The sequence below is a fragment of the Coloeus monedula genome (genome assembly GCF_965178545.1).
Source record: "Coloeus monedula genome assembly, chromosome: 16".
NCBI classification, from domain to species: domain Eukaryota; kingdom Metazoa; phylum Chordata; class Aves; order Passeriformes; family Corvidae; genus Coloeus; species Coloeus monedula.
The window spans coordinates 5,960,174-5,972,382 of record NC_138796.1 but is presented as its reverse complement, the minus strand read 5'-3'; the positions used below and the strand labels follow the sequence as shown (position 1 = coordinate 5,972,382).

General features: G+C 44.2%; 1 protein-coding gene across 1 annotated transcript in view; it reads right to left on the bottom strand.

Moving 5' to 3' along the window:
* The window catches only part of FOXK1 (forkhead box K1), a gene marked incomplete at its 5' end in the record, with an annotated part of 56,290 nt that extends 44,296 nt beyond the window's left edge, over positions 1–11,994 (bottom strand). The window contains one exon of the mRNA XM_082292008.1: positions 11,612–11,994. Coding sequence (XP_082148134.1) covers positions 11,612–11,994 — 383 coding nt within the window. The remainder of the gene's footprint in view (positions 1–11,611) is intronic.
* Between the last annotated feature and the right edge of the window lie 215 nt (positions 11,995–12,209).

Below are 12,209 nucleotides of genomic sequence, written 5' to 3'. Positions count from 1 at the left end.
AAATACACTTCAAGTGTGTGCTTGGCAGCAGCCAAGGTTTTATGGTATTGGAAAAATACAGTAGAGCGATAAATAAGGTTAGTCCATCCACCCCCATGGTAACTTGCTGTCCCACTAAGTTAATTCAAGTGCACAGTGAAAAGCAACTCTTATGAAACAATGCAGGATGACACTTAATTCTATGTTCTGCTCTGGCCACCTCGTCCTGTACTGATCCTTCCCTAAACATCAAATTCTACACTCTAAGGCTGAAATGGCAGACACTGCATAGTCTTGGATCAGGAGCATGCTTTGCTCAGCCCTTGCAAGGGCTTAGAGGTCTGATGTGTCTCACCTTCCTGTAGGATTTCTCTTTTCCCACTTTCCCCAGGCCTAAGGGAGACTGCCAAACCACAGCTCCCAATCCCAATGACAACACGTAGCCCCTGGCTGCTTGAAGACTCCTGGACCGTGGCTACTCTGGCAGCACCAGGCAGTGAGCCTGACATTGCTTTTCAGAGATGCCACAGAAATTCCTAACACCAGCTCTGTAATACACACACACTTACCCACTTTCTGGTGCAGTGTTTCTGCACCAGAAAAGGCTGCCTAGCCCCCATTCACACTCAATTTTTCCCTGTTCCAAGATAAACCTTAAGATACGAGCCTAAGTCTGGCTTCCATTCTACCACAGCAGAGACCACAAGAAGTGACTCAGCCTTCGCCACCACCTCTCACTCCTTCCCTGCTTCTGTGAAATTCAAGAGCCCTTCTGAGAGGTTTTCCAAGCCTCTGCTGGTCCCACCGATCTTGGTTAAAATGAAAAAGGTCAATATTAACTATTTTCCTTCTTTGCTCATCTTGGCAGAGACACTCAACTATGTTTCCCCCTCAATCATAAACCACAATTAACACCTACCTCAGTGCCAAAAAAAAGCCCCACCTGCACCCACACTCAGAGGAACTTCCTTATACCAGCTTCTACACAGAGTTCTGTTTTCAATAAGAAATTAAACAGTACACCAAGAATTAAATATGTACTGACAGTATGGAACTAACTGCAGGGCCACAATTGGCCTCTACAAGGAGCACTGGTTATTCATTTCCATACCTCACTCAATACCAAGAATTTTAAATCTTTGCTTAACTGCCATGGAACTTTCAGCTGGCTGCACATCCTGCCCCTTTTACCACACAAGTCTGTCCACTGCTGCCACAGGCAAGCAGCAACTTCAGTTCTATCCCCATTTTCATTTTAACTCCCATTTCCTTGAGAAGACTCTTTATTAGTACAAGTATCCAGACTCTTGGGAAATTTTTATACCCGAGAGAATAAGGGAAAACTAATCGTTAAAATAGCAGTTCATAAAATCTCCTAATAACCTTTTCAGAGAGAGGCACTTGTTTCAGCATCTTTGCTGGATACACTAGAGCAGTTTGATTCTCATGTAAAATCTCATTTACAATGCCATCAACTTTCTTCTAATGGGCCATTCATCTTAGTAGGGTTTGCTTTCAAGTAGCCAGCCCAATACCTTGAAAGGTCTCACAAGCCATTTAGCAGACTCACCCTTCCAAAGCCAGGGAACTACCTATAAACACATTAGGGAAGGCTGTGCAAAACAAAATCACCTCAGTAAAGCTCAGGAAAAAATCCTAATTTCCACATATATATGCCAGAAAAAGCCTGTGTGTGGGATGGTACTAACCTTTGAATTCAATCAGACTCTCTAAGAGGGCTCTAACACGCAGAGCATGACTATGATGTATTTTCCTTTGAGGCTGGTTCAGTTCATTTAGAAAGTGATTTGGAAAAGCTAATGTACTATTTATGTACTTTATAAAAAAGTACCCATATGGAGTTAAGACTTTGCAAAATGTTCACACAAGTCCGTTCCGCTCCCTCTGAAGACATTTCACAACCCATTCAATACCCAGTAGAGGAACCCAGGATTACTGTTTTAAAACAGCTCTGAGGGTAGTTTAAATGTTTTAAAAGCTGACAACTTCTAGACTCAGAGCCAAATAAACATTTGGGGCAACACAGAGCCTCTTACACAAGTGTCTACAAAAGTGACATCCACCTGCATCCTTCCAAATACTGACATTTAAAATAAAGGTTAAAAGAGAATCCCAGGCACAACCTTCCCTCCCTCTACTAAAGAAGAGAATAATTTTACTATGATTCAGATGATGATGCACTGAATTGGCTTGTGAAAGACCACCTAGCAGGAGATGGTTTAAGACTGCAAACAATATAAAACAATCACAAGATTTCTAAGGTATTTTAAATCCTGCCAGTATATACAACTGTGCTGAGGGGTTTAATCCTTGCAAAGAGTTTAACCAACTGAAGTGACAATGACTCTTGCAAAACGCAGCACATGTGGAAGTTGTCACCACAGTGGTTTCATTATTTTTAAATTAGGAACATTTTAGAGTTACCTTGTCATACTACTGGCATAGTTTAATACTCCCTTTCCTTTGCTTCAAGAGAATATACAGAATTAGGGAAACATTTTACTTCAATGGATGTACCTTACCTGGAAGATTTATACGAACTTCACAGTTTGCAGTATCAGCTTTTTGGGGAACACAATTCTGGCCCTTCTCTGCTATAGGTTTTTTTAATAGGAATTCTCATTCTTGCAATGGAGAACAAAGCAGGAAGAAATTGAGAAGAAATTGTAGCGTCTTAGAGAAGAGGATGCACCCACTTGGTGACTAGGGACCTCAGATTCAGAATCAATATCCATCAAAACAAACTTGTTTCCCAGCTTCATCCCGTGGCTGTTCGCAGTGAGCATCGCTCTGGGACACATGATTGTAAACAGATGATGTGCAAGTCTAAATTACTCGACTGTGCCTATTTTCAACAGCCAGTTTGCATATGCCTTGTTTACACAAAATACACACAAAAAATGATAGCAATCCTTTTATTGAACCACTAACAATCAGGAATTTTCTCCTAAAAATTCCTATGCCTGAAGGAAACTTCAGTGCTTGCCTTAATATTCCATAAAGGCATTAGCAGCCAGCCTTTGACTTCCTTTGCAGGTCTTCCCAGGACTAAAACAGTTTCATTATCTTGCCTCATTAGATGGTGTCTGAGGGAGACATGGGAAAAGAAGAGCCATAGTAATTATCCAGCTGAATGGACAAGGCAGGAGGCAAAGCTACCCAATTGCCAGGCTTGTTGACAGTCAACACCCCTTTACACATGGTGGGCAGGCAGCCACCAGCACCACTTTACGCCAGCCATGAGACAAGTAAAAAAAGGAACAAGATCAATAAATAAATAGCAGTTGGCACATCTCCCACACCAAGAGCCTACCCTTACTAGTTTGGGTTACGCCTCAAACTGAATATGAAAAGCAAAATCCTTTTTGGTCTACCCATCAGATAGAAACAAAATTTGCTTTCTGTGTCTAGTCCTTTTCTCCTCCCACACAATCAGGATTCCGAGTGTGTAAGAGTCCAGAGTTCTTATACCCTCGAGAGAGGAAAGGCCTGAAGTTGCTCAAGAACAATTCCTTCAGCAAGTGCACAAACTGGCTCTGCAGGGAGTCCAGTCCTGCTTAGACAAACTGTTGGTGGCTTCTGTATGTGGCCTAAAGGGAGATAGAAGATTAAAACAGTTTGTGTGGGAAGATTTCCCAAAGCTCTCCTTGAAGTGGCATGAAGCAGAAAAAAGGGGTACAGTTCCAAGGTTGTATTTCAGAGAGAGATGGAGGGACATCCTTTTCCACAGTGCTTACACCACCTCTGCAAGGCTTTTTGTCTCCTCATTCTGTCCTAAAAAATGAAGCAGATTGCACTTTTACATGAAAACAGGCTCTTAGGCTAGAAGATTCTTGGAGCAGGATAATAAGTGCTAACAGTGTGCTGAAAGTTTCCTTCTACTCCTCCTCTTATCCTAATCACACAGCATATATTAACAGAACCAGACAAAGACTGTCCATCTTTACTCCTTCAGCTAAGGCAGAGCTCCCAATTAACTTCTACATTATTTCTCCCCAACTGTCAAGATATCCTCAAAGAACATGAAAATTACATATCTGGTACATTTAAAGGAGGGAGGAAAACCACCAAAGTAAATTGTGCATATACAACAAACGACAACCCAAGAAATTAAACTCACTTTTAAGTTACTAAAAATAGACAGGATGGGAGGGAAGGGACTATCAATCAAATCTTAGAATTGCTGAATATTCAAAGAACAGCCTTGTAATAGACTGCTCTCTCAAGACTGCTTGAAATTTTTATGATAAAAAATGCACGAGGACATGAAAAAAGGAGCAGAAGGATAACGAAGAGCAAAATACACATGACAGAAGTGGATACAGAGTATTAATTAGGCCATTAAGATACTTAAATGTTTTACTGTCCAATAAAATATGTATCTCATAAAAATTAAGTGCCATGCAGAAGGAATGTACACATGCATTTACTGAGTTGTTTTGAAGAAACCAAAGATGTGAATTACTAGCAAAAAGCACTCGTGGACAAGAGTGAATAGACATCAGTAAAATGGTATTTGTACTATGAAAACAAAGAATATACAATTGGATGGAAATTTTCACTCAGATTTACTTAAGGGAGAAATTCATCTGCTCTATAAGTATCTCATCAATCTGCTTTTATGAGGAGTCTGCAGTCAACTGAAATAGGGAGACCTATAAATACTTGAAAAAACAGTTCAGTGATTAATACTCAATTATTGACTGAAGTGAATGCATTAAGACCAGACAATAATTTGTACTCACAATTAGTCGATTAACCATGTCTGGAAGTACATCAAGATGTCTTGTCATAGCTCACATTCAGGAGACAGAAAAAAATGCTTCAGCTTTTTCATCTTACAAATTTGTCAAAAAAAAAAAAAAAAAATCCAAAAAAAATCACTGCAAAATGACACTCAGACCTTCAGCTCCACATTTTCCTTGGGTTCAGTCTTGCATTCAGTTACATAAGGGCCCATCAGCCATTTCAGATGCATAAAACAACATTCTAACCTAAGTTTACCTGTCAGAAAACACTGCAGAAGCTCAAGGGACTTCTTAGGCATTTGTTGCAAAGCATATGCAACAGTAAGAGAACAAAGACCACCACCTGATGCATCGTGGACTAAGCTTTACAGCACATTTCACTTCCATACTTTTCTTTCTTTACAGTGGATATCCTAGTCATGAGTCTGCAATCTCAGGAAACTATTGGATGTACAGGGACTGAACCAAAGATAATAAAACAAAGCTGGTGTTGGACATGGCTACATGTGAGAGAAGCCTCTGTGCTCTGGATGGCTATTAAGGAAAAAGAAAGAATCTGTACTAAAAGAAACGGAGAAAATTTCTCCCTTTTCATTAACACCACCAGCTCAAAAGCACATGATTTTTCTTTTTTTAACCACATTTCCACTTGGATTGGAAAGGAAAGCTGTCTCATCATGTCTAACCAGCAGTGAGGTCAAGCTTGGTCTGTGAAGCATTTCTGGTTACAGAGCCCCATCGCTCTGACGGCAGAACACCCAGACACTGCTCCGACACTGAGCTAGAAGGAGCTCAAAGTACATCACCACATGCCAGAGGAGCTGATATGGGGCTGAGTGCTAGCAGAGATCCCCCCAGAATACGAAAGCCAGCTGGAGGGAACTGTCAGATCGGAGTGGTTTAACAAGCACCTCACCAGCCTGTCCCCTTTGTCACCCCACCGTGTCACACAGCAGCCCCCAAATCCTCTCTGGCTCCACTCTCTGCCACCACTGCACGAACTCCTCTCAACAACAGACACTAATTACCACACCTGGGCCACCAATAAGCCTTTATTTGCATGGCATAAGTGGCAAATTCAAGTAGTTTCCTGTTCTCTACCAACATCCTGTTGCCACATCTACTCCTCCAGGAAACTGCAACACCGAGCAAGAGAATTTGGCGTCCCACAGAACAGCTCTGACGCCAAATGGCCAGCGGAGCAGTTACTGGGAGCTTGCTTACAAAGACAACAAGCACATTAATCTGGTTGTCATTTATGCTTTCAGTGATTCAGTGCAAGGCTGCCTATCACGTTTTCGGGGAGGGCAGGGGCTAAAAAAAAGCAAACAGCATATTTTGATTTGTTACCAGGACAGATGCTCTACAGTGAGTATGCTCACACAGCTGGCACCTAAATAACTAAGATATGAATTACTAAAGATTTCATCATTTTTAGACCCCATTTTCAGAAAAGCAAAAACTTTCACACTCATTCATCCTCTAGATTTATATGAAAACACAACAGTACCCACAGGAAGGATCCCACAGTCACCTAAAGATACATGCCATGATTAAGAGTTTGCTAGCACAAAGAAGTTACACCAGCACAACTTGAATCCACATTTATGACTTTATAGCTGAGACTCCACACAAAACTGTACAAGACAAGTGTGGCATGTTCTTGTTAGATTCATCTTTTCATAATCAACACATCAGCTAAGCTGAACCAAGCCTGGTTTAAAAGAATCCATAAGGACATACACTGAGTTTTGCATAACCTTAGTTTATACTCACAACCTGACTTACAGCACAGCTATTTTTGAATCAACAAATTGAGCAGCAGTTTCACATGAGAGAAACTTTCCCTTAAACGTTTAATATAACTCATGACAAATTGAGCTGCTTAGCCAAAAATTATTACTTGACATGAATTCCATAATTAAAATCAGGTAATCCTTTATCACATCTTGCTGTGCACTAAAAAAACCTGTTCTCAAAGAGAGTCTTTGAAATTAAGTAAGAGCATGAAAAATACAAGATGAAGCACTAAGAAAGCAAATCTTTAAAGGGTTTCTAGCAAGAGTAAAACCACCATCCACAAGCTGTAGCACAGCAAACAGCGTATTTCAAACAAAGAACAAAAAAGAAAAGTTGCAAATGCAGATAATGCAATATTTAAGAAGGAAAACTACCTAACGAGTTACCAGAGACAACATACATATGCAGCATTTCAGAAACAACTAGTTCTGCAGTCGTGGTTATGTGGTCAAAGCATTTCCTTAGTGTGTGCACACAGGGTGTGCAGCTGCCCCCAGATGTAAGGACACCCTCCCTCGTACCCACCGTGATGGCATCGCTCCAACCACAAGAATGGAGCTCGAGTGGTTGGTGAGGTCACCAAAACACTGCAGTGCATTGTGCACATCTCCATTTTTCTAGAATATGGCATTTTTTTAAACTTGAATTAGTGCCGAGTTTCTGGCTAATAGACTGTACAGCTATGTCCCTAAGAAACTGGATCTAACTCTCCATTTTCTAATTACTAAACCCCAGTTGCTGAGACACCTCCACTACCCAAACACTGAAGGGAACTTGTGTACTCACAATATGGAAAGATCAATGCACGGGTAAAATTCTGCAGGATCAGCACCTTGGTGTGTGGTCAGAGTATTGAAGTATTTATTTTTGTCAAGTTTATTGAGCACCTAGAAAAATCCCATTATAAATAAAGCAGCATGCTCTTAATAAAACTTGACATGCATGGTAAGTTTTCAATTTATAATGGGGGTTATATACATATTTTTTTTAACTCCGTGTTTTAATACGGTTTCATACATCCATGTATTTACTTCTCTTGTATTTATTCTCAAACTAAAAAAGCTCCTCCATTTATTTCCTAAATGCTAAAAGAACTACAGGTTTAAAAACTTGTTTTTATGCTTAGAAATCTCATACTGAAACAATCCATTTACACTGAAAAACGCCAACTTCAGGCTCCATTAATTACACTACTGCAAAATTTCTAAATGGTCACAGAAGCAATAAGCAAATATCCCATGAAACGTTCCCAGACAAGCATCATTTTCCAATCTATTGAGCTCACAGTTCAAAAGGCTCAAGTGCTATTATCAGGCTATGCTCAAGCAACATTTGCAGGTTGTAGTCAATAGAACTTTTGTATTTAGGAGCATCTGAAGACCTGACTCATAGCTGATTAAAATTCAGGTTAGCAAGTTTAACTTTCAGCTGTTAACAGTTCCTTCTGTTCTGAGGCATAAAATAAATAAATAACCAAACAAATGCTTACTTTAGTTACTGAAAGCCCCTAACTTCTTGTTGCCAATTATTTTTAAGACTGAGTCAATTTTGAAGACAACAAAGAAAAAGTTAATAATTCATCATTAGCCTGATCCTGTAAACACCTGATTACACTGTAAATTTGAAGAAACTACTGTCTTCAACAGGAAAAAATACTCCAGTTAATAGTTCCTGCTCTATCTTACACTTTTTCTGGTATCCATAGTTTTTTAAATCTAGTGCATATTCTCCTGGTAGTTTTGAGTTCCTCTCTTTCTCTCTGGGTATCTTATACCCAGATATTTATCTACAGATTTCCAGCTCCCACCAGCACAGCTAAAAAAACATCACAAGCTATAAAAAGAGTTTCTAGCAAATCCTTAATTTGATTTGAAGCACTTATTTTTGATGTAAGTACTTCCATCATTTCATCTTGATTCGTATTTGTAATGTCTGCTGCACTGTGGCACTTATTAATTAAACTGATTAAGGATCTTCAGCTGTACCATAGGCCCTCCACTCTTCCACCCACTTTGTTCCTAAGTGTCATTAACCTCTAGGAAATGTCCTCTTTGTTGGTTATTATTGTTTAATTATATGGTATAGTTATGTCGTCACATCTGTGAAATACAACCTCCCGTAACAACACAGCTGTGGAATATGATACTCCTGCCCAGCAGTAAAATCCTGGCTACAGCAGATAATCCACACACACCACGATGATGGAGGAAGTGATACAAAGATTTTCAAAAGCCCTCGATTTTGAGTAGGGCTGTTGAGACAGGAGGTAAGTACAGCCTTCAAGAGATGTCTCGAACTCCCCCTTTCCTTCCTTCCCCACCCCTCCTGACAAGATCTTCTGTACATTTCAGGAATTACTTCTAAACTTAGAAAAGAGAAGTTCTATACAGAAATAGTGAAGTGAGACAGAACCTCAGAAAACAGAATTTATGAGCTCAGCAACTATTTTTTAGCCAATTGTATGAACTAAACTGAAAGACACTTTTTCCTGGAACCCTCTGCTTCCATTCATGATCTCATGATGCACAAGCATTTCCTTTGCTTGTAATGTAACAGCAGCAGTGACTGCAGTGGTCCAAAGCAAACAGCACTTTGCACATTTCTGCCGTCCTTTGCAGGTGTGGGGGGGAAAAAAGGGAGGACAACCATGCAAACAACTGGTTCTTAAAATATTACCAGCAAGAGCTCCCCACATCACAAGGGCCTCCCTCTAAAACACTGAATGGAATGATCACTAATTCCTGAAACTTAATATAAACTGTACATCCTGCTGGTACACAGAGAAGGTGTGGCTGTATCAAACAGGGCAGGAGTGTTACCATAACATGCAGAAAACATCGTGTAAAGTCTGTGTACTACAACCCGTCCTCACTCTGTCCTCCTGACATCAGCTGGCAGGAAGCACACAGGTTTCTGTACAGAAAAGAAATGGCACTTTGTGTTTACTGGGGAGAGGAGATTTTTGTGTGTGTGCAAGTGAAGAGGGTGACTTGGAGGGAATTGTCTGATTTTTCAAGAGTGGAGATAATGAGACAACAGCAGAGTTTCAAGCCTCAATCAAGACTGTGTACACCAAGCTTCAACAAGATTTTCTTCTTCCTGGTCTGGGTTACAAACCCTTGACTGGCCAGTAAGTTGTTTACCTGATAGAAGCAAGGGGGCAAATTCCTCTAGATTGATGCAAAACATTTTCCTACTCTGGAAGTCAGAAAGGGAGGAGCACCAAGTTTATTTATGTAGCTCAAACAGCAGCCAAGCTATGAGGATGCCTTATTGTGTACAGTTCGTAAGTGTACATTAAACTCCTCCCTTTAAAGGGATGCAGAAGGAAAGTTGCCATTCCCACTCCAGGAGTCAGGAGCAAAGGGGATAGAAATAAGCAACGAGGTTGCTGCTTGACATAGTTTTCTATCACAATGCTTATAATTAACCAAGTGAAGAAACAGAATGAATGGCAGGGAGGAGAGAGCTTGCACAGACACCAGAGCCAGAGGGAATGACAACAGAAGTGCCCAGGGCTTCAGGTGGTCTTGTTTTACAAAGCCAGATTAATTAAACAGACACTAAAGGACATCTCTTATAGAAAATGAAACACATTACAAACCAAAACGCCTCAGAGAGTGAGCAGCTAGGGAGCTATAACTAAATTACTAAGTACAAAATGAAGCAGCCTGCAGAGGAAATGAGTAATTAAAAAACCCTCCCCTGAGCGACAGGCTGGCAAGAGAGGGATAACTCCAGGACCCTGGTGCTGGAGGTAAACAGTACCAAAGCCAAAACGTGACAGATGCAAAGAGATGTTTTGTACAAACAACAAACCCCCAGTCTCCTGCCTTTACAGCGCGTTTCCACTCAGAGAGGGCATTAGGCACAGTCTGTCTGGTACAACCTGAGGAGATGCACACAGGAATTACATCACCCACCACTACCATGCTGCTGCCCTGGGGTGAAGCACTGCAGTTGCTGGACAGTACTCAGCAACCATAAACAATGTTTTCAGAGGAAGAAATAGCTTAACATCAACCTCGTTCTTCTTTCTGCAAGAGTCTAACAGAACACAGACCCTGGTAGCATAGCAAACCCTTCTGCACCCTTCTCCTCTTCCTTAAGGAAGCAAAGACACCTTGGGCACCTGCTGTCCTGGTGAGCAGCATCACTCCCAGCCTGGCCTGACTCCTTTTTTCTGCTGCTCCAGAGAGGCACCAGGAACACCACCTAACCTGCCAACCCTTAAGTAAGCACTCTGGCAAAGTGGTTTCCAACTTTTTCCACTAGATCTTTTCCAACGAAGACAAGCCTTGGGTGTAGCAAGTTCTAGCCCACTGAGAGTCCCTCCTTCTCTGTCTTTTTGAAACCCTTAAGGGCCACCAGTTGAACATGAGTCTGTCTGCAGGCAGGCATGGAGGACGATGACCATGGGGGATACCCTGCAGCGAGGGGCTCACACTTCTTCACACTTTTTCCCCAGGCATGGTTCCCGCAGAGTGAGCAGCCCCAGTCCCGATGAACACGATCCCTTTGTCAGCCACGGACAGCAGCAAGGCCGGGAAGGCGAGGACATCCCTTGTTGATGCTGAAGTCGCCAACAGGCAGATGTCCCTCACTGCCACCTCAGGCCCTCCACCAGGTGAGTGTCCCTCACCCACTGTGACCAGCTTCAAGGGAGGGGACCTTAACTGTCCCTTCAGGCTCTCCGTGAGCAAGGAGATCCCTCACCGCTATCTCAAGCCCTCCACCTTCTTCAGAGGCAGACCCTCACCATGCCCTCTGACCCTTGGTGGGCAGGGGGATCCTTGACCCCTGTTTCCTTCATCAGCTGTGGTCCCTCACCATCACCTCAGGCCCTTCTCCTGGCAGACCCACATCCCCTGCATGGGACACAGGCAGCTCACCGTCTGCGCGGTGGGGCGAGGGATCCCCTCGCCGTCCCCTCCTGAAGGAGCTCCCGCTCCGCCCAGCCCCACGTCCCCTCCCCGGGACAGAGGGTCCCTCTCCGGCCCCTGGGGCCGTTCCTGCCCTGCGGAGCGGGCCCGGCCCCGCCGTCCCCGGCCCCCGGCACTCACTGCGGCGGGAGCTGCAGGGCCGGGCCGCCGCGGCGCTGGAAGGCGCCGTCCACGAAGACGCCGTTCTTGCCAAGGCAGCGCAGGTAGAAGTGCGGCTCCTGGAAGCTGAGCTGCAGGTGCCGCCGCGAGATGAAGCTGGAGTGCCCCATGTTGACGTCCACCGAGCCCTGCGAGGAGTTGCGGCCTATGGTGACGGCCGGCTGCCGCATGAGGAACTCGAACTCGCGGCCCTGCAGCCGCGCCAGCACCGGCCCGGCGCAGGCGGCGGGCGGCGCGGCCGGGGGCGGCGGCCCGGGAGGGGGCGCGGCGGCGGGGCTGCAGGGTGCCGAGCGCAGCGCCAGCAGAGCCCGCGCCCCACTACTGTCCTCCCCGACTTCGGCCATGTTCCCCGGCAGCGAGCGAGCCAGCGTGCCGGCCTCCGGGGCGGGGCCGGCGGGGCGGGGATGGCGGGGACGCGGGGCGGGGCGGGGCGGGAGCCGCGCCGGCCGCTGCCTCCCCCGGCAGCTCCGCCGGGCGCGGCCGCCCCGCCGCGGTCCGGGGCGCGAGGCGGGGGCGGCAACGGCGGCCGCGCGGCGCCGCCTGCGGGCCAGGGCGGGCA